This window comes from Staurois parvus, unplaced genomic scaffold, assembly GCF_062004578.1.
Source record: "Staurois parvus isolate SC_StPar_1 unplaced genomic scaffold, SC_StPar_1.0 ptg000151l, whole genome shotgun sequence".
Classification (NCBI taxonomy): domain Eukaryota; kingdom Metazoa; phylum Chordata; class Amphibia; order Anura; family Ranidae; genus Staurois; species Staurois parvus.
Window position 1 is genome coordinate 18,203,666 of NW_028317947.1, and position 22,733 is coordinate 18,226,398.

At 43.3% G+C, this 22,733-nt stretch overlaps 1 protein-coding gene and 1 long non-coding RNA gene across 2 annotated transcripts in view; one reads left to right on the forward strand and one right to left on the reverse strand.

The window, feature by feature from the left end:
- The window catches only part of ADAM11 (ADAM metallopeptidase domain 11), an 86,612-nt gene that overhangs the window by 50,726 nt on the left and 13,153 nt on the right, over window positions 1–22,733 (forward strand). The window contains exons 13-25 of the mRNA XM_089674567.1: window positions 839–929; window positions 1,024–1,075; window positions 2,606–2,705; window positions 3,508–3,579; window positions 5,556–5,651; window positions 6,280–6,360; window positions 7,832–7,882; window positions 9,024–9,087; window positions 12,375–12,474; window positions 14,296–14,415; window positions 15,618–15,786; window positions 19,568–19,682; window positions 21,446–21,536. Coding sequence (XP_089530693.1) covers window positions 839–929; window positions 1,024–1,075; window positions 2,606–2,705; window positions 3,508–3,579; window positions 5,556–5,651; window positions 6,280–6,360; window positions 7,832–7,882; window positions 9,024–9,087; window positions 12,375–12,474; window positions 14,296–14,415; window positions 15,618–15,786; window positions 19,568–19,682; window positions 21,446–21,536 — 1,202 coding nt within the window. The remainder of the gene's footprint in view (window positions 1–838; window positions 930–1,023; window positions 1,076–2,605; window positions 2,706–3,507; window positions 3,580–5,555; window positions 5,652–6,279; window positions 6,361–7,831; window positions 7,883–9,023; window positions 9,088–12,374; window positions 12,475–14,295; window positions 14,416–15,617; window positions 15,787–19,567; window positions 19,683–21,445; window positions 21,537–22,733) is intronic.
- Window positions 7,030–22,733, reverse strand: part of LOC149464566 (uncharacterized) — a 40,902-nt gene continuing 25,198 nt past the window's right edge. Inside the window, exon 3 of the long non-coding RNA XR_016312362.1 lies at window positions 7,030–7,466. This is a non-coding gene — a long non-coding RNA (uncharacterized LOC149464566). The remainder of the gene's footprint in view (window positions 7,467–22,733) is intronic.

Consider the following 22,733-nt stretch of genomic DNA (forward strand, 5'->3'; position numbering starts at 1 on the left):
ACAATTACATCTCATATGCTTTATTAAACATTTATACAGCATATGATTTATTTAATGTGCGGCAATTTGGCAGTCTTGTGCTTCAAAATATCCAGGATTTCCTTTTGTTCATTTAATTGTATGCTTTTTAGTAATCTGAAAGGGTTTGCAGGTCTATCGGGCTTCCAGAGAGGTCGTGTCTTGAAAACTGTGCCATCTCCGCTGTACAAACGTTACGACGTTTCTCTTACCCACATTTGATAGAAAGTCTCTCTGCGCATAAGAAACAACCAATCGGGAAGCAGTGGAGCATTCGGTCTGTTGCCATGGCAACATTTGTTTAGGCAGGACCAATTTTATATTATGGACATGCTGTTCGTTTTTTGTTTTTTTTTTCTTTATGACTAAAATGTATTTGTCACTTTTATACTATATTGGAGAAGTATAGAGACGGACTTGCTATTTTTTTTTTAATTTATGGAGGTTTTAGGGTTTGGGAAGGCCGTTAAACCTGCCCCATCCTATATTCTTCTTACCAAGAGGTTAAAGCCTAAGATTTTAGTTTAAACGAAAAAAAAAGTCCGCTCAAGGGACAGAACATTCAGTGCAAGGTGGCCCTTGTGCTGCTGGCTGCTCTCTTAGTTGAAATCTGAAGTCTGTTGCCCTTCCTTCATACCCATGCAGCGGTAATCTTCCAGTGGTGCGAGGGACATGCATCAAGAGCCAGTATTGGCAGTCAGTTGTGTGTTTTTTTTTTTGTTTTTTTTAACTGAAACTGCAGATATCGTACAAAACCTATAAAGATCTTATTTTGAAATCACGTGAAATGATTTTTCTTTGTCCCTATTGCATTCTGTAGTATGGAAGCATTGCTGCCATGGCAGTGACACTGGCACAGACTCTGGGACAAAACCTGGGCATGATGTACAATAAACCCCGAATGGCTGCCGGTAAGATCTCACTCAGATGTCCGGGCCTTGGCATGGATTTAACGTTTCTGCTGCTGGTGGGCAGGGCAGTGATAACATGGCTTCTCCATTGCAGGTGAGTGCAGCTGTCCGGATCAGTGGCTGGGCTGTATTATGGAGGACACTGGGTAAGTGTACTATGACTTACATTAGCAAGGAAATCTGATGGTAGAAATTAGCATAATTAAGTTTTTCCATCCCATAAAGTGGACCTGTCAGTAGAATAACTTTTCTAAATGCAGTAATAGCAGGCCTGCAGAGACCTTTATGTGAATGCAGGAGCAGCTCAGGTGCCTCAAAACTCCAAGGGATTTTTTTTTAAACCGATTATGATTTTTGCAGAAAATGTTGGGATCTGGTCCACCCCTTTCACACCTCACTCTTGTTCTAGCACTATAGTAAGGGGCCCTTTAGTGTCCAATAGGAGGGTTCATGAGAGCCCAACTATGGGAAGCTTAATCATGATCCCTTGCCATTGGGCTGTGCCTGCACTGTAAGGGTCAATTGTTCTTTTAGGTCTAGAGGACAGAGAAAAGATTATTTACTTATCTAATCCTCCACTCACCACCCTACTAGACTGCTCCCTGCAGCATCCTCTCTTCCATGCTCCAGTAGTCGAATATCCTGACACCATTAAGACCAGTGTCCAAAGCCCTGCACTGGATGTGATGACACCGGGGGGCCAATCCATTGATGGAGCGCCATGTGCCAGGGAGTAGAGAATCTGTTAAAGTGCAAAAACTCTCCCCTAGACTAAATGAGCAGTTGAGGCTCGCAATGCGGGCTCAGCCCTACTGCAAGAGACAGTGGGGCGCAACAAAGCACTGCTACTGCTCAACAATAAAAATGCCCACAAATAGGGCAGGAATACATGTAAACGAGGGATTTTCTTTAGATACTAGTGGTTCATTGGAGAGGCAAAAGAAGAGGGAAAGGTCCTCTACTTGGTGGGACTTTGAAGGCACAGGCTTGTAAGTTAATAACTAATAAATAAACCATTAAAACAGAACACTCAGTTTTATTTAAACAATCTTAAAAAAGACATGACAAATTGAAATACATGGATTATGGCGGTGACTGTCAAAGGATGTATAACTTAATACTGATGGTGGAAAATGGGTCATGCAGGTGTTGCACTCGACGCGTTTCGAGACTAGTCGTCGTCTCCTCCTCAGAGGTGCTCAAAGAGGCATGACGCCTATAACAAACATACATATCAATATACATCTTTATTTGTTCTATTATACTCCAATCTTTTTTTAAATAATTTTGTATAAATAAAGATGTAAATTGATATGTATGTTTTTGTTTTTTTCATTAGCAAGAGTTTTGCTTTAAGGAAAGTAGTTGTGGAAGTTACCCTGGAAGTCTTCAAAAACACATTTCAGGGAATTCTTTCAACAAACACAAATGGATTCAGGGGTGTTTATGTGTATGCACCTGGCATTCACCAGTGTCTACATATAATGAAAATATCAGTTTTGGATGGCCCTTTTATTATTAGTTTAGGTATAAAAAAAATGGAGTGGATGTAAAGCTGTTGTCCTTACAAACTAGTTTGCTTATCAATTAATAAATTTGCGGAGGCCATTAACTCTGTTTGTCCAGACTTCATGTTCTCCTTCTTGTCTCTGCCTAACTTTATTCTCTCATTACAGGTACTACCTCCCCAAGAAGTTTTCCCGCTGCAGTACTGATGAATACCGCCTGTTTCTGCAAAATGGAGGAGGGAGGTGCCTATTTAATAAACCCCTTAAGGTAGAGTGCTGACTTGTCAAGCCTGACGGCTGGTGCTGATTGAGCATCGTACAAAGCAAAGGACTGCAATGTTATATATTTATAATGACATGGAATGTGGTGGTGTTTCTGTTCACATAGCAGTGTGTGTATGCTGACACAAAACCCACCCACAAAACCTGTGCTGGTCTAACATTGATGGCCTTAGTCCAATGCAAAGTCCCAATTAACAAGCAAAGTACTAGGTCTAACTAATTTCTCACACCCCTATACTGGCCTTCCCTCCACCCCCCTTCCACCCACCAGGTCAATATGAAATGCCAGTTTATGAGGAGGCAGTGGGTATAAACTGAAAAAAAATGAAATCTGTTCACTAGTACATATCTGCAAGTGTGGTTGTTCCAGATTGCTTTCCTTCAACACCTTTTCTTATTCCATATGGAACATTGACATTGATGTAACACTATAGTATACTAATCATCTTTATAGTATTCTGACCATTGGTACCCCCAGCACTGGAGTCTGAAGCAAGGTCAAAGTGAGGAAAGTGGCCCTGTTGAGGTCACTTTGTGGAATTACATTTTTTGACAAGGGTAAAAAGGTGTGTAAGATGCAAGCGAAGCCTCAAAGTCCATGTGATTATGTGTATTTATACAATTCATCCATATATCAGAGCTGTGAAGTTTCCATCTGTCACCTTTTAAACGTCAAAGATGACAGCTGGCTACTCTGGGCAGTACAGATAGTTTGTTTTATTTTAGCCCCATTGTTATGTATTCTGCCATCCACTCCCATTATCACAGTGTTCCATTTCCCCTCACAGCTGCTGGACCCTCCATCCTGTGGGAACGGATTTGTAGAAGTGGGGGAGGAATGTGACTGCGGTTCTCCTGCTGTGAGTACATCACTGACACCTATTACACCCTTCCATTTATGAATGCTATTGTCTATGCAGCTCAGAATTGTAATTAGTCCACGTTATAGAAATCTCAGTACAACCAGATTGAAAAAGAGGAAATTATATGCGTAACAACAAAATTCGCCTCGTGCTACCAGTAGTGACACTCACCCTAGCCAGAGGTTGCACAAGCAGTCCAACTCCTCCAGGATGGCACATCAATACGTGCTATAGCCAGGTTTGCTGTATCTACCAGCACAGTCTCAAGAGCATGGAGGAGATTCCAGGAGACAAGCAGTTACTCTAGGAGAGCTGGACAGGGCCATAGAAGGTCCTTAACCCATCAGCAGGACCGGTATCTGTTCCTTAATGCAAGGTGGAACAGGATGAGCACTGCCAGAGCACTACAAAATGACCTCCAGCAGGCCACTGGTGTGATTGTCTCTGACCAAACGATCAGAAACAGTCTTCATGAGGGTGGCCTGAGGGCCCGATGTCCTCTAGTGGGCCCCAGGCTCACTGCCTGGCCCCATAGAGCTCAATTGGCATTTGCCATTGAACAGCAGAATTGGCAGGACCACCACTGGCACCCTGTGCTTTTCACAGATGAGAGCAGGTTCACCCTGAGCATGTGACAGACGTGAAAGGGTCTGGAGAAGCCGTGGAGAACATTATGCTGCCTGTAACATCCTTCAGCATGACCATTTTGGTGGTGGGTCAGTGATGATCTGGGGAGGCATATCCATGGAGGAACACACACACCACTACAGGCTAGACAATGGCACTCTGACTGCCATTAGGTATCGAGATGAAATCCTTGGACCCACTGTCAGACCCTATGCTGGTGCAGTGGGTCCTGGGTTCCTCCTGGTGCACAACAATGGCCGGCCTCACGTGGCGAGAGTATGCAGGCAGTTCCTGGAGGATGAAGGAATTGATACCATTGAATGGTCCCCCACACTCGCCTGACCTAAATCCAATAGAACACCTCTGGGATATCAGGTTTTGGTCCATCTGACACCGCCAGGTTGCACCTCAGACTGCCCAGGAGCTCAGTGATGCCCTGGTCCAGATCTGGGAGGAAATACCCCAGGACACCATCCGTTGTCTCATTAGGAGCATGCCCTGATGTTGTCAGGCATGAATACAAGCACGTGGGGGCCATACAAACTACTGAGGACCATTTTGAGTTGCTGCAATGAGATTTCAGCAAAATGGACTAGTCTGCTGGATAATTTTTTCACTTTGATTTTTGGGGTGTCTTTGAATTCAGTCCTCTAATGGAAATGAAAATTATCAACCTACAAATGTTGGGGCATCCTTACGTTCCTAACACATAACCCAGTCCATATCAGTATAGATTTCCAGCATATTTTTCCCTATTGAAATCCGATGGGTTTTCAAAGTGTTCCTTTAGAGAGTGTGTGTAAAAAAAATACACATACTAGGGGCCACACTCTTCTGCCTCAGCTACTTCCAGGGATGGAGAAAGCCACTCACCCATGCTTTCTGCAGTGCTCAGCTCCTTTGGCCTGGTCAATAATCAGACCAAATTGCTGCCTAGGGAGGGTGCACAGACTGGGCAGGTGCTGCTGTAATGGGCTGGGGCAGCAGGAGAGCATAGGATGAGTAACCATTCACACTTTGTGGGGTCTGCTATCGAGTGGACATTTACTTTGTCTAATCCAGGTGAAGCCAGGTAAAACACAAAATGCATCCACAGCAGTTCCTCTTTGCCTGTGATGACCACATCCATTGACTGAAATGCAGCTTTAACTTATCCAGGGAAGGTTGGAAGGGAAAAGGTAATGCTGTACTGGACAGTATGTTAGGAGGAGGGCTATGAAGAAGATTCATGGGTATAACACCTGCTAGCTTTGGCTCCTGCTGGAACGTCTCTGGCAGTAGCTTTTGTTTAGTTGAAAGTACTTTAGCTGTGTATCCATGACTTCTGTCTGTATTGTGGATTACAGGAATGTAACAGGACTGGAGCTGGAAACTGCTGCAAGAAGTGTACCCTCAGCCATGACGCCATGTGTAGCGATGGTCTGTGTTGTCGCCGATGTCGGGTAAGGAGGGTGTACAGGTTATAGCTGTGACCAGTTGCAGGGTTGCTAAATATTACCAGCATGTAAGAATTCATTCAGAGATATGGGTCATGCTGGCTGCCATTTTACATTTTATGTACAGTAGTAGTAATGTTGGCTTACATACCCTGTTATCACATGGCTGCATAAGAGGAATTTCCTTTATTCTGCCCCAGCCATGAGCAATATGCCAATTGGCACTGGCCCAAGGGAATACATGGAAGGAGCGCTACAACTGCTTTTAATGCCATGGAACATGAGGTAGTAAGATGACATAGATTTGGGGGGGGGGGGGGTGTAATGGTGAAAGGCCATCATCCACACTCAGGTGCTGACCTGTGTACAGTATATTAATATACAGGCTTCGGGTTTACAATTAATCTGTCATGTAGTAATACTATTTATCCTTGACATTTTACATTTTGTCTACTCCAAGCGCTATGTGTACATTCATTGCATCCACATTCACATCTATTCGCTCCTCCTTCAACCAGGAGGCCTTGAGTCTTGCAGAACTCCAGGACTGTCCCAGTGCTTCACTGTTAATTACCTGTTTATAAAGTTTCTGTTATGATGACATCACTAGTGATTTGTTTGTTCATGTTCACAGTATGAGCCTCGAGGAACCGTCTGCCGTGGGGCTGTTAATGAATGCGATGTGCAAGAAACATGTCCAGGAGACTCCAGTGTGGTAAGAGTCGTCCTATGAACCCTGGTGATGTTTAGTCTTTCCACCCCAGGACAGCAGCTGGAGGAATGGCTAAGCTGTTCTGTCCACATTTGTGGGATATATCACATACATTTTGTATCTATTGGTAACTGACCTTTTAAGCCAGAAAATGATATACCCCGGAATTCAGGGAGACTGGCACAGATTTTGTAAAGTGTCTCTTATGCATTCTAAAAGTAGTGCAGAATGCTCCAAATTCATGTACTTGTCTAGAACTTGTACCTGGATTCGGCTCATGCTGTGCCACTTGTAGAATGCAGGCAAGACACACTTGCAAAATCTGCCCATGCCAGTTTCTCCCTGTACGCCAAGAGAGTTTGTATCTTATGAAAGTGGAGAGACTGAAGACCAACTACTGCTATTTTATTTTGAATTTGGTGCATTCATCACACCACAATGTAGAAGTGGAGCATTTTAGAGTGCTCTTCTGTGAGCTCCTCTTAACAAGTTTTGGTTTATTACAATGGGCTCAGCTTCCCTGACATCAAGGTTACGCCCTGCCTCTACTCCCTTCCAAATAAGCGTGACCTAAGGGCCACTGAGGCACCCTCATTGGTAAAAGATTGGAGCATCGGAGTATGAATTAGTCCCCAAAGTCAAGGGAGTCAAGCAACAACGTGACACCAAGGACACAGTTTTTTCTTTTTTACTGGCTAGTAGCAATAACAGCAGACACTGTGTGGCTTTATCCCAGGACGTTTCATTTTAAAGCACATCTAAACCAAAAAAAGCATTATGTATGTATTGCAGCTTACTAGTCCTTAGAAGTGGTAGCTGCATTAGTTTTTTGTTCCCTTATTTTCACCTTCTGATAACACACGTTTTGTCCTAAGGGGGCCACTCTCACTCCTGCACTGTACCTATGGATTGAGCCAAGGCAGCCAACTCCAGCTGGGTCTTCAAACATGTCTGCTTTATCTCCATTGTATGCAGGATGGGGAAATTAGTACTTTACAGAAGAAAGATGACATTTTTGATTTCAGTTCAGCTCGCAGGAAGTGCCAAAGAAGCTGCATTTTTGGCAAGACCAACAGGTATTTTCTGTACTTGCTGCAAATGTTCGTATCCTGAAAAAGAACACACGTGTAAGGACGGGTAAACTGCAATATATTACATTTTTGTTCATGAGTTTAGTGCTACTCTAGGAAGTGATGAAACTAAATATTTGTTTGTCTTGTTTAAAGAAAATGAGACAAACTGTTGAAGGGAAACCTGGACCAAGAGAAATACAGTATATTGCTGTCATGTGGGTCAGAGTGCAGTCAGGACTTCTGATTCGCACACTTGTTTCTCTAGATTTCTCTCCATACAGGTTTCATCTCATTGGTCTAATCAGTTTTGCCATTAGAAACTACAGCAAGGTTTCTGTTCAGATTATTTCATTCATTCTGAGATTTGTACTGACCATCATTCTGTATGTTTGTCTGCACAGTGCCCACCCAATCTCCACAAACAGGACGGATACTTCTGTGACAGCGAGCAGGTGATGGACAACGCTATCAATGTGTTATAACCCGCTGTCTTTGTATTTCCATAATGTTAAAGCAGAACTCTGGCTCTAGTGGTTTTGGCCTGGGGTAGTGGGAAGGGTTTAGAAAATCCTGTAGAGATATATTGTATAGCAAATGGTTGTCATGCAGGACTTTTCTTTAATGTCTAAGCAACCAAATGAAAGGAAAGTCTTTGATATGAGGTTTGGCTAGTCGAACCTTTCCACTGTGTCCTATCCCTCTACTCTTAGTGTTGGGTGGTATTTTATGTGTTAATGTGGAGCCAATAGGGCAGCCTATTTGTACCATTATGTAGGGTTCTCTAACCTGCAGCAATTTTTTTTTGTTTTACCACACCACACAGCTGGTTCACATTTGTGTGCTAGCTAGGTGTATTGGGGTGCCATTCAAAATGAATAGTAACCTGTGTTACCGCAACACATAGGCTTGAATAGGTCCTTTACTGGGTTCAGGGGATGTCTTTTAGCACAATACCAATAAATGAATTTGGACTCTTATCTTTTGGTCTGGCGCCGCTATTTCCATGTATACATGTCTATTTCTGGCTACCTTCAGATTGGACGCTGGAAAAAGCTTTGCTGGGAATGTGAAAATTTAAAGTGTAATGGTGAAGAAACTTCTCCAGAGAAGAAATGATCCATCACCTAATAACATTACCAAATGTCGAGGAGTTTGTGGGGTTATGGGAGGGCATTCCCAGCAAAGGTTTTGTCAGTGTCCGGTTTCTATGGGCAGAAGTTATTTTGTTTACCTTGTCCCTGAAGCACAGAAACCTTTTTTTTGCCCCCGTGATATCATCACTAGGGCTGAAGAAGCCTTTTTGGGATATGGGATCTAAGAAGGCACCCTGCACAGCCAGGCTAGCGCCTCCTCTCTGGAAGTGTGGACTGCAGTATGCCCATGGGTGATATTCCTAGAAAGATCAGGTAGATGTTTCAAAGTCTATAGTTCGACTTTATGTTACAGAAGTTTTCCAACATCTCCTTGCACTTTGTAGTTCTAGTCAGTTATTTCAGCACAATGGGAATGCACATCATTGTACATTAATGTAAAAGAATAAAAATAAGTTTGGATGCACATTTTTACTTGTCTTAAAATATATTTGTCCAACAGGGTCGATGTTACGGAGGCCGATGTAAAACCAGAGATCGTCAGTGCAATACAGTGTGGGGACGCAGTAAGTTTTAAATCATTAACCTCTTTAGCGCCACCCCATAGCAGATCTACTGCTACAGGGCAGCAGCGGTGTGCTGTACATCACCGGGTCCCAGCCATGCAATGCAGTGTGCTTACAGTGAAGCGCACACACAGCTCCTAGTAAAACACACAGTTAACCCTTTGATTGCCTCACATGTTAACCCCTTCCTGCCCAGTGCCATTAGTACAGTGTCTGCTTTTTATTAGCAGTGATCACTATATTGGTGTCACTGAGGGGGAATTGACATGGTGTCACTGATATCCCCAGTGCCAGAATGCCCTCCATAGACCCACTATAAGTCGCTGATCGCCACCATTACCAGTAAAAATTAAAAATCCCAGTATCTATACCTCCATTTGTAAACACTATTACATTCATGTAAACCAATTAATTTGCACGTATTGGAATTTTTTTTTTTTCTTTAGCAAAGACATGTAGCAGAAAACATTTTGGCCTAAATTTATGATGGTTTGATTTTTTGAAAAAAAAATTTCTACTAGACATGTTTAACCACTTGCCAGCCGCGCTATAGCCGAATTATAGCTACAGCGCAGTTGTCCAGTTCTGGGGGGGCGTCATATGACAACCTCCTAGAATGCGATCTCCGTGATAGCTGTATCCTATGGACACAGCTGATCATGTGATGTGGTAAAAGGCCAATCACAGCAGCCTTTTACCACATGATCAGCTGTGTCCAATGACACAGCAGATCACCAGGTAAATACAGTTGTCTGTTATTGGCTGCACTTTCCTCATGCTGTCACAGCTTGAGGAAAGTACTGCCGATAACCGGAAATTGTCAGAGGATGGATCGCACCGATCATCAGTGCAGCATCATCAGTGCCACCTATCGGTGCCAACTCATCACGCACATCCGTGAAGGAGAAACATTACCGGTTTGCTAAAGTTAATGATAGAAAACAAAGAAAAACTTTTTTTTTTTTATATAGCGCAAAAAATAAAACACTCAGCGGCAAGTAAATACCACCAAAAGAAAGCTCTATTTGTGTAAAAAAAAAAAAAAAAATTATAAAAATATTATATGGGTCATGACCGTGCAATTGTCAAAGTGCAACAGCGCTGAAAGCTGAAAAGTGGCCTTGGCAGGAAGGGGGTATAAGTGCCCAGTAGGCAAGTGGTTAAATGCAAAAAGTCAAAAATTTACATTTTTTTTTTTTTTTTTTTAAAGCGCAAAAAGGCGATCAAATACCACAGAAAGAAAGCTCAATTTGTGGGGAAAAATAGGACGTAAATTTCATTTGGGTGCAGTGTTGCATGACTGCGCAATTGTCCGTTAAAATAACGCAGCACCAAAAAATGGCCTGGTCAGGAAGGGTGGCAAATCATCCAGAGGGCACGTGGTTAACCAGAACCATACATGTGGAACTTTACCCCAGGTCTCTGTTTTGGGTGGAGTGCGACAGATTTCAATCTTGCACTTCACACTTTTTTGGGACATAAGCATGGCTGTGACAATCCATGGGTATGACCTTTCATGACTTCTCCTACTTGTCATATGTAAACACACACAGGAATTTATGGGGATCTACATCTGCAGGTGACCCTTGGGGATAGGCAGTCTGTTGTACCAGGAGAGGCAGTAGCATGCTCTTGGCACGGGTTACACAGGCTGCAGTCTACACCCCCCCCCCTTTCCTCCAAAAATATAGGTTCTTTTTGGTGTCTTGAATTGTATGCCATTTCTGCTTCCTTTTTCCAATGCTTGTTGCCAGGCTCTTCCATACCGGGCAATTTTACACCTTCCTGCCCAGGCCAGTTTTCAGGTTTCAGCGCTCTCACACTTTGCGCGGTCATACAACATTGTACCCAAACTAAAATTTTATCATTTTCTTCACACAACTAGAGCTTTTTTTGGTGGTATTTAATCACCGCTGGGGTTTTTATTTTTTGCCAAATTAACAAAAAAAGACCAAAAATTTTGAAAAAAAAAAGTTTTTCTTTGTTTCTGTTATAAAAGTTTGCAAATAAATAATTGTTCTTCATAAATTTAGGCCAAGATGTATTCTACTACATGTCTTTGGTGAAAATAACCCAAATTAGGATGTATTATTTAGTTTGTAGGAAAGTTATAGAGTTCACAAACTATGGTGTAGATCTGAATATTGATCAATCCTGAAGTACTGACAGCCAATGTAATTTCTTGAGGTCCAAGAATGTCAGAACAGTACAGATATCCCCCAAATGACCCCTTTTTGCAGAGTAGACAGTCCGACGTACTTCATAAGAGGCATGGCGAGTTTTTTGAAGTTGTATTTTTTTTGTCATTTTTCGGAAAATGAAAAAATTAAAAAAATTAGTTTCAGAACCGTCATTGGCCGTGGTACACGCCGGGGACAGATCGCGCCGCTGCACCACTCTGCAGCAGCGCAATCTGCGCAGGTGCGGGAGGACGCCATATGGCATCCACCTGGAACGCTGATGACATTTACCGCCTGCCATTCGGCCATAGGGCAGGCGGCAAATGGTTAAATATATATATTGTTTTTTAAATTTTTTGCAATAAAATTGATTTGAAACAATAACACAACATGCCATAAATCAAATACTAATCAACACAAAGGGCACAGTATGGGGGGGGGGGGTAAAGGGGGTACAGTACAGGGGAAGTCAGGGAGGCACAATACTAGGATCACAAGGAAAAGTACAGGTTCTGGTATGTTACCTGGGCCATCCAGGGACAGCTCAGCAAAAAGTGTGACTGTTCCTGCAAATTCGGGACAGTTGGTGAGTATGATGTAATGCAAGATTATGGGGCCCCCATACACCTGGGACCCCTGGGCAGTGCCCAGAGGTGCCCATGCATTAAGACCGCCCTGGGTGAGGGGATCTTCCAATAGGAGTGACAGCCCTCTAAGAGGGTTATTTTTGGAGGGATCTCCTCTTCTCACTCGCTGGGACAGACATATACAGCAAGTTAAGGATAAACTCATCGATAGGACAAGAAAAAAAACAAAAGAACAACAGGGTCTTTACCGTTCTGTAGTCCATCCAAAACCAATAATAAACAACCTCTGTAATGGTTGGGTGGGCTGTCCAATTCCAGCATAAGCTATTGTGTCAAGGTTGGGTCATCACTTATGTTACCAGAGGTTGTTGGCATGCTTATAAAAAGTCTGATATGTTCAAGACCCAACAGAATTAGAGGGTTTCTATAAACTGAGAGCAGCCAGACTTGTATCCAGGATTCAACTGCTAATAATACACAGGAGTTCTGAGACCTGATACTTTTTCCTGCGCTGCTTCAGGTGCGTCTGACCGGCTTTGTTATGAAAAGTTAAACATTGAAGGGACGGAGAAGGGTAACTGTGGGAGAGACGGAGATAAATGGATTCAATGCAGCAAACAGTAAGTACAAACAGATATTTATATCTACATAACTTTTTACTTTAGATTTGCTAGAAATTCAAAGAAAACAAAGAATGAAGAAGCTTGTGTAGCTCAGGTCTCACACAATGAGAGGTCTGTGGCGGGGATCTGTGTGTGATGAGAGGTCTGTGATTAGGGGGGGTATGTGTATAGGGGTCTGTGATTGGGGGGGGGGGTTCTGTGTAGATGGGTCTGTGATGAGGGATCTGTGATTGGGGGGGGTATGTGTAGAGGAGTCTGTAATAATTAGGGGGGTCTGTATAGACGGGCCTGTGATGAGGGATCTGTGACTGGGGGGGGGGGGCACGGGGAACGGGAGCCTGTGATGTGAAGGATCTGAGACCTCGGCTGGAAAAAAAAAATATGTACTAACTGGACCCCAGTGAATTTTAATTCAAAACCCTGATCTATGGCCTGCCTTAGAGTTCCCCGTCATCAATATTTTACAAAACTATACTAACATACTTCTGCCTGCATGATACTGTGAATCTAAGGGGACGAGAGCTTCACCCCGAGCGGTTTTTGACCTGCTTATCATAAGGGGTCAAATAATTGCAATGATTGTGGAGGGGAGCACGAGGGGGTTCACCTGTCTGGTCACACAGACTTAAGTTCAACACCCACTAAGATATCTGCATATAGATCCTAATTGGTGTGGAAGGGATATTCTAGTCCCAGCAGACATATTTTTCAGCACAGAGTTCTCTGGACTTCACAGTATTTATTGGTTTATGATATATTCCATTATTCTCATCATTTATGCATATTAAGGATTCATGTGTGGGAGGTGGTTTGTAGACCTATGACAAAATTACATACACTATTCAATAATAAATCATATGTAAGTTTATATATTTGACACACAATTATTGAAGGATCGTACCTAGTGATCACACCTTAGTGGGGGAGGTGCATTGTAGCACATCTTTTTCATTTTATATTCAGATTATACACAGATCATGTTTTTATAACCTATACAGCAAACCTCAAAACCTAACACTGCTTGCATCTCTGTTCGCAAAATTCCCTTTTCACTTCCTGCGCTGGTGACCATGGTAGAGGAAGTGGAAAGAAATCTCCAACTGCAGAGCACGCAGTAAAGGCCTGACCAGGTTTTAGGCTACGTTCACACTAGCATTGTGTGCAGGTGGCAGAGAGGCGTTTGGGAAGTGTTTTTACCGCTTCCCAAATACCTCTGCCAATTCTGCGCATTACAGCACATGGTGCTGTTCTAACGGGAGCGTTTGCTTCGCGGCAAAACGAACGCCTCTGGTCGAGTCAGGAGGCTTTGAAGCCTCCTATTCTCGTCTATGGTGCCGCTCCGCAAACGCCCGGCTGGCGTTTGCGGAGCAGTGACACCACTCAAACTGCATTATAGGTGTTTGTGGGGCGTTATTAACGCTCGGCAACCACCGCTAAACCGTGCATGTGGCGTTTCCGGAGCGTTTGCCGAGCATTAAAAAATGCTCCGCAAACGCCGGACCAACGCTTGCCAAACGCTATAGGGGCGTTTTGGCAAGCGTTGGTAAAACAGCCAAGTGTGAATGAGCCCTTAAACACTCATCTACGGTCTAAAACTAAAAGTAATATTTTGTATATCCAAAACGTAAAACAGGTTGTAGCCTCCCAGTAATAGGGTTGTGGTAGTACATTAATTCTAGCATCGTCCTGCTGCAGTAAGAATCACACATCACTTCTGACTGGCTGATGTGGGTTGCTACTCTTCCGCGGCCATATTTAGATGTCCCCGTTTGTCTCTAAAACACCAGGTGACCCTTCCATGTGTTGTTTGTTTACTAGAGATGTGCTGTGCGGCTACCTCTTATGCTCCAACATCTCCGGAAGCCCAAAGATCGGAGAGCTGTACGGTGACATCACCAGTATGAGCTTCTACTACCATAGTCGGTATCTGGACTGCAGGTAGGACAAAGGCTGAGATTTTGGATTACTTTGCTTCCATGACCGTTCCAAAAGTAAAGACTTGTCTAAAAATTGTAGGGGGTCTGCCGGTGCGGCCATACTGAACACACATGACAAACCTAATTGCTGATATCTCAGGAAACAGAAGGGTGGATGAAGGTCAGGAAACAAGTCATCAGGTCCTAGTTTAGCTGGAGCTCAGGAAGTAGAGTATAGGTAGTGATAGGGCTGGAGGAAGTTCCCTCTTCATATTATTAGGACTGCTGTGATGAGTTATTTAAATCTGCAATCCTGTGATTAGTAAACCCCATAGGAGATAATGCATTAAAGTGCACCTGCCACAAGACGGGACGTTTTACGAGGAGCATGTGATTAAAAAATACATAAACAGAGATTATATTCGCTTACAACTACGTGTCAAAACAGCTGAAGATATCGGCAAATCCTGACATCTTTTCTTGTGAAAGCCAAGCTTGTCATCTCCTGAGCCTTTTGGTTTGTTTTAGTAATAGATGGCCATGGTGACCAATGGAGGGGTGTAGGAGTGTCCCTTTTACAGGAAAAGTAGCACTTTCAATATAATTTCAGCTCCCTCTGGATTAAAAACCAGCACATATATCATTTGTCAGCAGTGATGTAGTTGGAGATACACGTGTTACAACTATTCTCCATACAACAGACGTCTTGTTTAGGTCTCCTGTAGATGAATAGTTTTGCCCAAAATGGCAGCCAACACAAAAATGTGAGGTTGAGTCTCGGCTCACACTACTATGGCCTGATCGGCACGTGACTTACAGTGCGACTTTGCCAGGTGACTTGAGTACTACTTTGATGCGACCTTTAGGGAATGCCTGGGCAATCTTCCTGTAATGTCGGATCCAAATCACATCAATGTAGATGAGGATCCGACTTGGAGGCGACTTCCACTAAAGTCTATGGGCCCATGTTGAATAGAAGTTGCCTTGAAGCAGCACAGGAACCTTTTCTAAAGTCGGAGCGACTTCAGTAGTGCTAATTTAGACCGCTCACATTGACTAACATGGGATTTCACATGTCATGCGACTTGGAGTCTCACAAGTCAGATCCCAAGTCGTGGCAGTGTGAACTGAGCCTTATGGATTAAGTTTGTTTTACTTGCATTGATTTTTTTTTTTAGTGCTTTATTTCCCTGCTTAATTATATGCTGCGTTTTGGTATTACAGAGGAGGTCAGGTCATGCTGCCAGATGGTTCAGGTTTGGGTTATGTAGAGGATGGGACACCATGTGGACCCAACATGATGTGCCTAGATCGGAAGTGCCTACCGGCAACCGTATTCAACTTCAGCACATGTCCGAGCAGTGGGAGCGGAGAGGTGTGCTCTAGCCATGGGGTAAGTTCCTAAGTGTCATGGAGTTGTGGAGAAAACAAATTGTGTGACCCCCCATTAGGCAACATTCACACGGACGTCTAGAGTGGCAGAGTTTAGAAGACTTTGCATTGTAGGAGTCCAGCTTCTTTGGCAAAGTAATCATGTTATTCACACACAACGATTATCAATGTTTAGTTGCAGACAGTAGGAAAGAAGAAAAGTGCTGCAGCCAGGGTCATCCGTCTGCAGCTATACGCACACGGAGTTCAGCTGCAATGCATTTAGCAGCAGGAAATGACGCACTTCTATTCTGTACGCCATTTCAATAGAACGGCTGTATCTCTCTGTTCAGAAAACTAAAGAGGAAGAAGAGGTGCTTGGTGTAGAACATCCTCCAAGAATGGGATATAAAAAAAAACTCAAACTGCTGACGCAGCTAAACACATTTACAAACTGCAGGAAATATTGTAACTTTTTCAGGTGTAAATTTCTGGCGTTTAGCTGCTGTCAGATACAAGCGTACATGTGAATAGAACCATAAAGTAGAACTAAAGGCAAAACCTTTTGGTTTTTTTCCCCTTTTTGGATAGAGCAAGGGAGGGTTATAACCTGTCAGATTTTTTTTTTTTGCCATCTGTGTCTCATTGCAGAGATTTCTCTTCACTTCCTGTCCCATAGCTAAACAGGAAGTGAGAGGAAATCTCTGCAAATTAAAGTGTTCCTAAACCCCAGACCCTGCATTCACTATATCTGGTCTCCTACAGTACACAGAATATGGAAATGCAATTATTTTAGTAAATATAAACTGCTAAATACTTTCTCATGAGCAGTATATAGCAGTCTTGTGACTTCTATCAGTGTCCAGCAGAGCACTGGTTAAAGCTTGTAGGAGGAGTTTTCATTTTGCTCTAGGAAAATGCCGAACCCCCTGACCTCTGTCTGGACAGTGCTGATTGGCCCTGTGCTGATCCTCCATAAAAAATAAAAAAAAACCCTCTCTAGAAATACACACCAAGCTGAGCATGTGCAGAGTGACTCCACATCAGGAGATAAGAGGGGCACACTGAAAGAAGGGGAGGATCAGAGAAGACAGGATCAAACAGCCTTTTTACACAATGCAGGGGATTAACCCCTTAGGTTCCACAGTGAGTATAACAAGCATGCTTTACTGCATATACAGACTGATTTTACTGTTGTGGGTTTAGTCATGCTTTAACCGCATGCCGCCCAGCCACTATACATATACGGTGGCAGGGCGGCACTCACAGGCAAAACCACGTTTTAAGACGTGTGTTTTGTAAACAAATAGGGGGCGCGCGCGAGGCGTGCCGCCGCCCTATTTGTCCTGCGGTTCTCTGCCGCAGATGTCAGTTGCCGGGTCACAGCCGCTCCTTAGTAGCTATGTCCTGGCTATCGGCGGCAATCAGTGACAGACAGCACAGCTGAAGTAGTCGAGGATGAGCTGATCAAGAGAGAACAGTTTTTCTTTCTCGATCAGCCTTGTACCGCCCAGCACACACCCCCGCCCCCTAGTAAAACACTCCCCTCACTCCTATAACCCTTCCCTGCAAAATAAAGTTAACCCCTTCCTCCCCATTGCCATTAGTACAGTGTCAGTTTTTTGTTTTTTTTTTTGCACTGATCACTGTATTAGTGTTTGGGGGGTACTGACTTGGGGTCACTGACATCCCCAAAATGTCAAAATGTCCGCCGCAGTCCCGCCATAAGTTGCTGGTCGCTGCCATGAGTCCCTGATCGCCGCCATAATTCGCTGATCGCCGCCATTATTAGTATAAAAAAAACCCTACAATCCCAGTATCTTTCCCACCATTTGTAAACGCTATAACTTTCACGTAAACCAATTAATTTACACGTATTGGGTTTTTTTTTTTAGCAAAGACGTCACAGAATGCATTTTGGCAGAAATTTATGACTAAATTTGATTTTTGCATTTTTTTTTACTGGACATGTTTTATAGCAAAAAGTCCAAAATGTTTTTTTTCCTCAAAATTGTCAGCCTTTTTTTTTTATAGCGCAAAAAATAAAAACCACACAGGCGATCAAATACCACCGAAAGCTCAATTTGTGGGGGAAAAAAGGATGTAAATTTCATTTATGTAACATATTGCATGACCGCGCAATTTTCCGTTAAACTAGCGCAGCGCTGTATAGCAGAAAAATGGCGTAAATTGCAGTATCTATACCATAGTTTGTAGACGCTATAACTTCCACACAAAGCAATCAATATACACTTATTGGGATTTTTTTTTACCAAAAACATGGAGCAGAATACATTTTGGCCTAAATTTATAACCAACTTTGAGTTTACTATATATTTTTTATAGCTGAAAATAAAAAATATTGTTTTTCTTCAAAATTTTTGGCCTTTTTTTGTTTATAGCGTGAAAAATAAAAAGCGCACAGGTGATCAAATTACACCAAAAGGAAAAAAGGACGTAAATTTCGTTTGGGTGCAGCATTGCATGACCGCGCAATTATCAGTTGAATTAGTGCAGCGCCGAGTAGCAAAAAGAGGCCTGGTCATTAAGGGGGGTAAATCCTCAGGAGCTCAAGTGGTTAAAAGGAATTCCTCGAGGACCCCCAGGTCACCAGAACTAGTGTCCCCATTGGAAGATTTCACCGCTATTAGTTTTATGGGGACAACCCAAAGTTTTCCAATATTCTTTTACTTTCACTTGTAATGGTAAACAGGACAAATAAGGAGGGTGAATCTCCCTAACTGGGGCACAGACAGCAATAAAAACTGACAGGCATTCTAATCCCTCTCCAGAAAGTTTTGCTTTTAGTTGTGCTTTAACATTCTATCTATCGATCCATTCAGTCGTATCCGACCATTGGCGATTGCATGGACCGTCACTCGTAAGCGACTTTTTCCATGAATTCTCTTAGCAATTATTTTACAGAGTAGGTTGCCAGGTCTTTCCCCAACCCCCACCATGCAGGAGATCCCACATGGCCAGGGATGAAACTAGGACAATTTAGATAGGAGCCAACTACCAGCATGTCTTTGGAGTGTGGGAGGAAATCGAAGTACGTGGAGGAAACCCACGCAAGCACAGGGAGAACATGCAAACTCCATGCAGGAGGCGCCATGGTTGGGAATTGAACCGATGACCCATTTACTGCGAGGCAGATGTGCTAACCACTAAGCCACTGTGCCGCCACTTTAACATTACAGTGTATTAAAATAAAAACATGTTATGTGAAGTTCTATTTTTGTAAGCTGGAACCGTATTTCATCTGCCTATGCGGAGTAGAAAAAGTGCATAAGGCAAACAGAGCTATCAATCACCAGGTCCCAGCACCCATTCGCTGGCACCTGGTGATCACCAAGTATCTCCGATGAGGGAGGGACCTGTATGTAAACAATACAGATCTCTCCCGTCAGCTCCTGTATACTGCTTTGTGTGGTTCTGCATAGCACAGCCATACAAAGCAGTGTGCTTACAGTGTAAAACATACAGCACACAGTGAATCAGCACTCAGTTAACCCTTTGATCACCCCAGATGTTAACCCCTTCCTGCCCAGTGCCATAGTACAGTGTCCGTGCTTTTTATTAGCACTGATCATTGTATTGGTGTCCCTGGGGATGTCAGTGGCAGTTAGTCAGTTCCCTCCCAGTGTCAGAATGTTTTATGTTACTCTTATCAGGCTAAAAAATGTCATCTGTAGAACTCAGTTCATGCCTGAATACTCCTCTTTCACACCTATACATTCTCTCATGATCCCTATGCTTTGTTGTTAGTCACAATTTACAAGGTCTTTTTTTTCTGTTTGCAGGTTTGTAGTAATGAGGGGAAATGCATCTGTGACTTAGACTGGACTGGGAAGGACTGCAGTGTATTTGATCCTCTTCCTGTTCCTAAAGTCACCGGGATGTCGGAGAAATATAAGGGTACATGTTTGGCTCTATTTTCACATGACAAGCTGATTGATCTGTTACATATCCTGCTAGGATTTCCTCCTTCTCTTTATGCTCTCAGTATTGTGTTTATATTCATTTATAAATGGCAATATACTTTAACCACTTCCTGACCGCCCTATAGCAGATACACTGCTGCAGAGTGGCAGGGGTGTGCAAAATCACGTGATTTTGTATTTCCGGGTAGGGGGCGCGCTCCCTACCCGCACCGCCATTCACAGCCGTCAATCTCCGGGTCCCGGCCGGTGATTACCGAGCATCTCTGGTAGGGAGGAGGACTGCTTTGTTTACTAACAGTCCTCCTTCCTATCAGCTTGGGCACACTATTCTGGATGGCTGTGCACAGCACAGCCATCCAGAGCAGTGTTCTTACAGTGAAGCCCACTGACAGGGTTCCCTAGTAAAACACTCACAGCACCCAGTTAACCCTTTGATTACCCCTCATGTTAACCCCTTCCTGCCCAATGCCATTAGTACAGTGTCAGTGCTTTTTTTTTTTCCCAAGTCCATTACCCCCAGTGTCAGAATGTCCGCTGCAGTCCCACTATAAGTTGCTGATCGCTGCCATTAGTAAAAAAAAAAAAAGAGAGAATTCCAGTATATATACCGCCATTTGTAAACGCTATAACTTTCACGTAAACCAATTAATTTACATGTATTGGGATTTTTTTTTTTTTTTTGCAAAGACATGTCGCAGAATACATTTTGGCCTAAATTTATGATGTAATTTGATTTTTTTAAATTTTTTTACTGGACATGTTTAAAAGCAAAAAGTCAAAAATATTTTTTTTTCTCAAAATTTTCTTTTTTTTTGCACTATAAAAAAAGACTCACAGGTGATCAAATACCACCTAAAGAAAGCTCAATGTGTGGGGGAAAAAAAAAGGATGTAAATTTCATTTGGGTGTAGCGTTGCATGACCACGCAACTGTCAGTTAAAATAACGCAGTGCCGTAACGCAAAAAATGGCCTGGTCAGGAAGGGGGGGGGGTAAATCCTCTGGGGGGCAAGTGGTTAAATCAGTCACAGCACATTATGTGACTGTAGCTGCTGACTTTTAAAATACAGAAACTTACCTGTCCCTCGGTCCAGCGGTGTCCTCACCACGGCTGGTTTCACCGGCCGCCTTCTCTCCCCGGCATCTTCAGTGTGGGCACCCGGCTGTGACAGCTTCCAGCTTCACAGCCGGGTGCCCACTGCGCATGCGAGAGAAGTGCTGGCCCCGTCATCTTCTGGGACCTGTCACATCCAGAAGACCTGGGGGGGGGGGGCAGACACGACAACTTCCACTTCCGATCACCTAGGTGATCGCAGCGGAAGTTGGAGCGGGTACCTGTCAAATTCGGGCACCTGCTCCCCAAAGGTGCCAATCCTTAAGGCGGAGCAGGGGAAAAAGCATTAAAGTGGAGCTTTTAACGTCTCCACGTTAATGTCTATGGCTTTCATTGTGAGATAGAGGGCTTTGAAACATTACTTTTAGTAGTCTCTGTGCATTACGTAAAGGCCAAGTTTATCTTTAAGTGCAAAAAAAATGAAATGTACTTTTTTGGCAGGAAACAAAATGTGCATGTATTATTTTTCCCCACATGAGCTTATAAAGTATAGCGCCTGCGATCAGTGCAAGTAATGTGCAGAGACTGGAGTACAAGTGAAATCTAATGGCTGTCTTACTACACTTGGCACACCATCCATATATTTACTTTATAACCCTTATGACTTGTACATGTTTACTGCAGGTCCGAGTGGCACAAACATCATCATTGGGTCCATTGCAGGAGCTGTGCTCATTGCTGCCATTGTACTGGGGGGGACGGGCTGGGGATTCAAGTAAGTGGCATTCTGATTTTACTGTTCCTTGTAAGTTAAAGATACAACATGACGTAAATCACACCTATCATATGACTTCGATGTGATTAAGCTGTAATGTAAGTGAAATGCAATAACAGATGTGATTGTGCACACAGTGCCTGCAGGTCTTTTCTGCAGCACTCAGGGAACTCCAGGAACCCCCTGGTAGTTCAGCGGTAGGTGCGGCATCTTTAAGACTGCATTTCAATTACATAACGCCTACCCTGGATGTAATCCCCAAACTCGATCTTTCAGTATGTTCGGTATTAGGAAAACTGTATACTGTGAAACCTAAGCAAATTTGTTTTATATTTCTATATTGCAACGTTTTACCTTTGAGCTCCTGCCAACAACAGCACTTCCTATTACGGGCAGACAAGGTCAAGCCACAGCCTCTCAATTAACAGTAACATCATCAGCCTTCCTAGTGAGCTCTTTCAGTTGGCTTTCGGAGTGCCTAATCCACCTGATAAGTAGTCCAACAGCCAAATGAAGGAATACACAAGGCAGGCTGCTAATCATGAGGCAGGGGCTTGGCCTGGTCAGCCCGCCAGTCAATGAGTGGTGTTACTGGCAGAATCGCACCCCCCCTTACTGCTCATTTTGTCTAGGGGGGTTAGAATAAGCAGCAATACTTAGCTTTCCAGTGAAGAATAGCAAGGAATAAAAGGTAATTGCTGTTTATATATCAGAAGACATTGCTGCTTTTTGGGTGGTTCTGGGCTTGTCTAAAACCTGGAGGTGCCAGCTCTGTTAAACAGAACACTTTATATTGCCCAGGAGTTTACTTAACTCCATAAATCTTGACCGTACGCCCAATGTCAAATGAACCTATTTCCTATGCCAAAATATCGCCCTTTAAAAACATACAAGGCCAAGTTCCACAGTAAGCATCTCTAATCAGAACCATCCCACATCAAGAAGTAACGATGCCCAAAACTAATGATCCAGATACATATATGCAATTAAGATTCCTGTATACAAATCCAAGACATTTGTTATTCAGTCTACAACTATAGCTCAGCTCGGTTTAACTTCTCTATTATCACCTCCCTCAAGACCATTGATTAACCCTTTGACCAAGCATGACAGATATACACCCTACTTTACAGTACATTGTCCAATTTTAAGAGGTTAAAATCACCTGCGTACTGTACATTTGGTGTGTCAGACTCC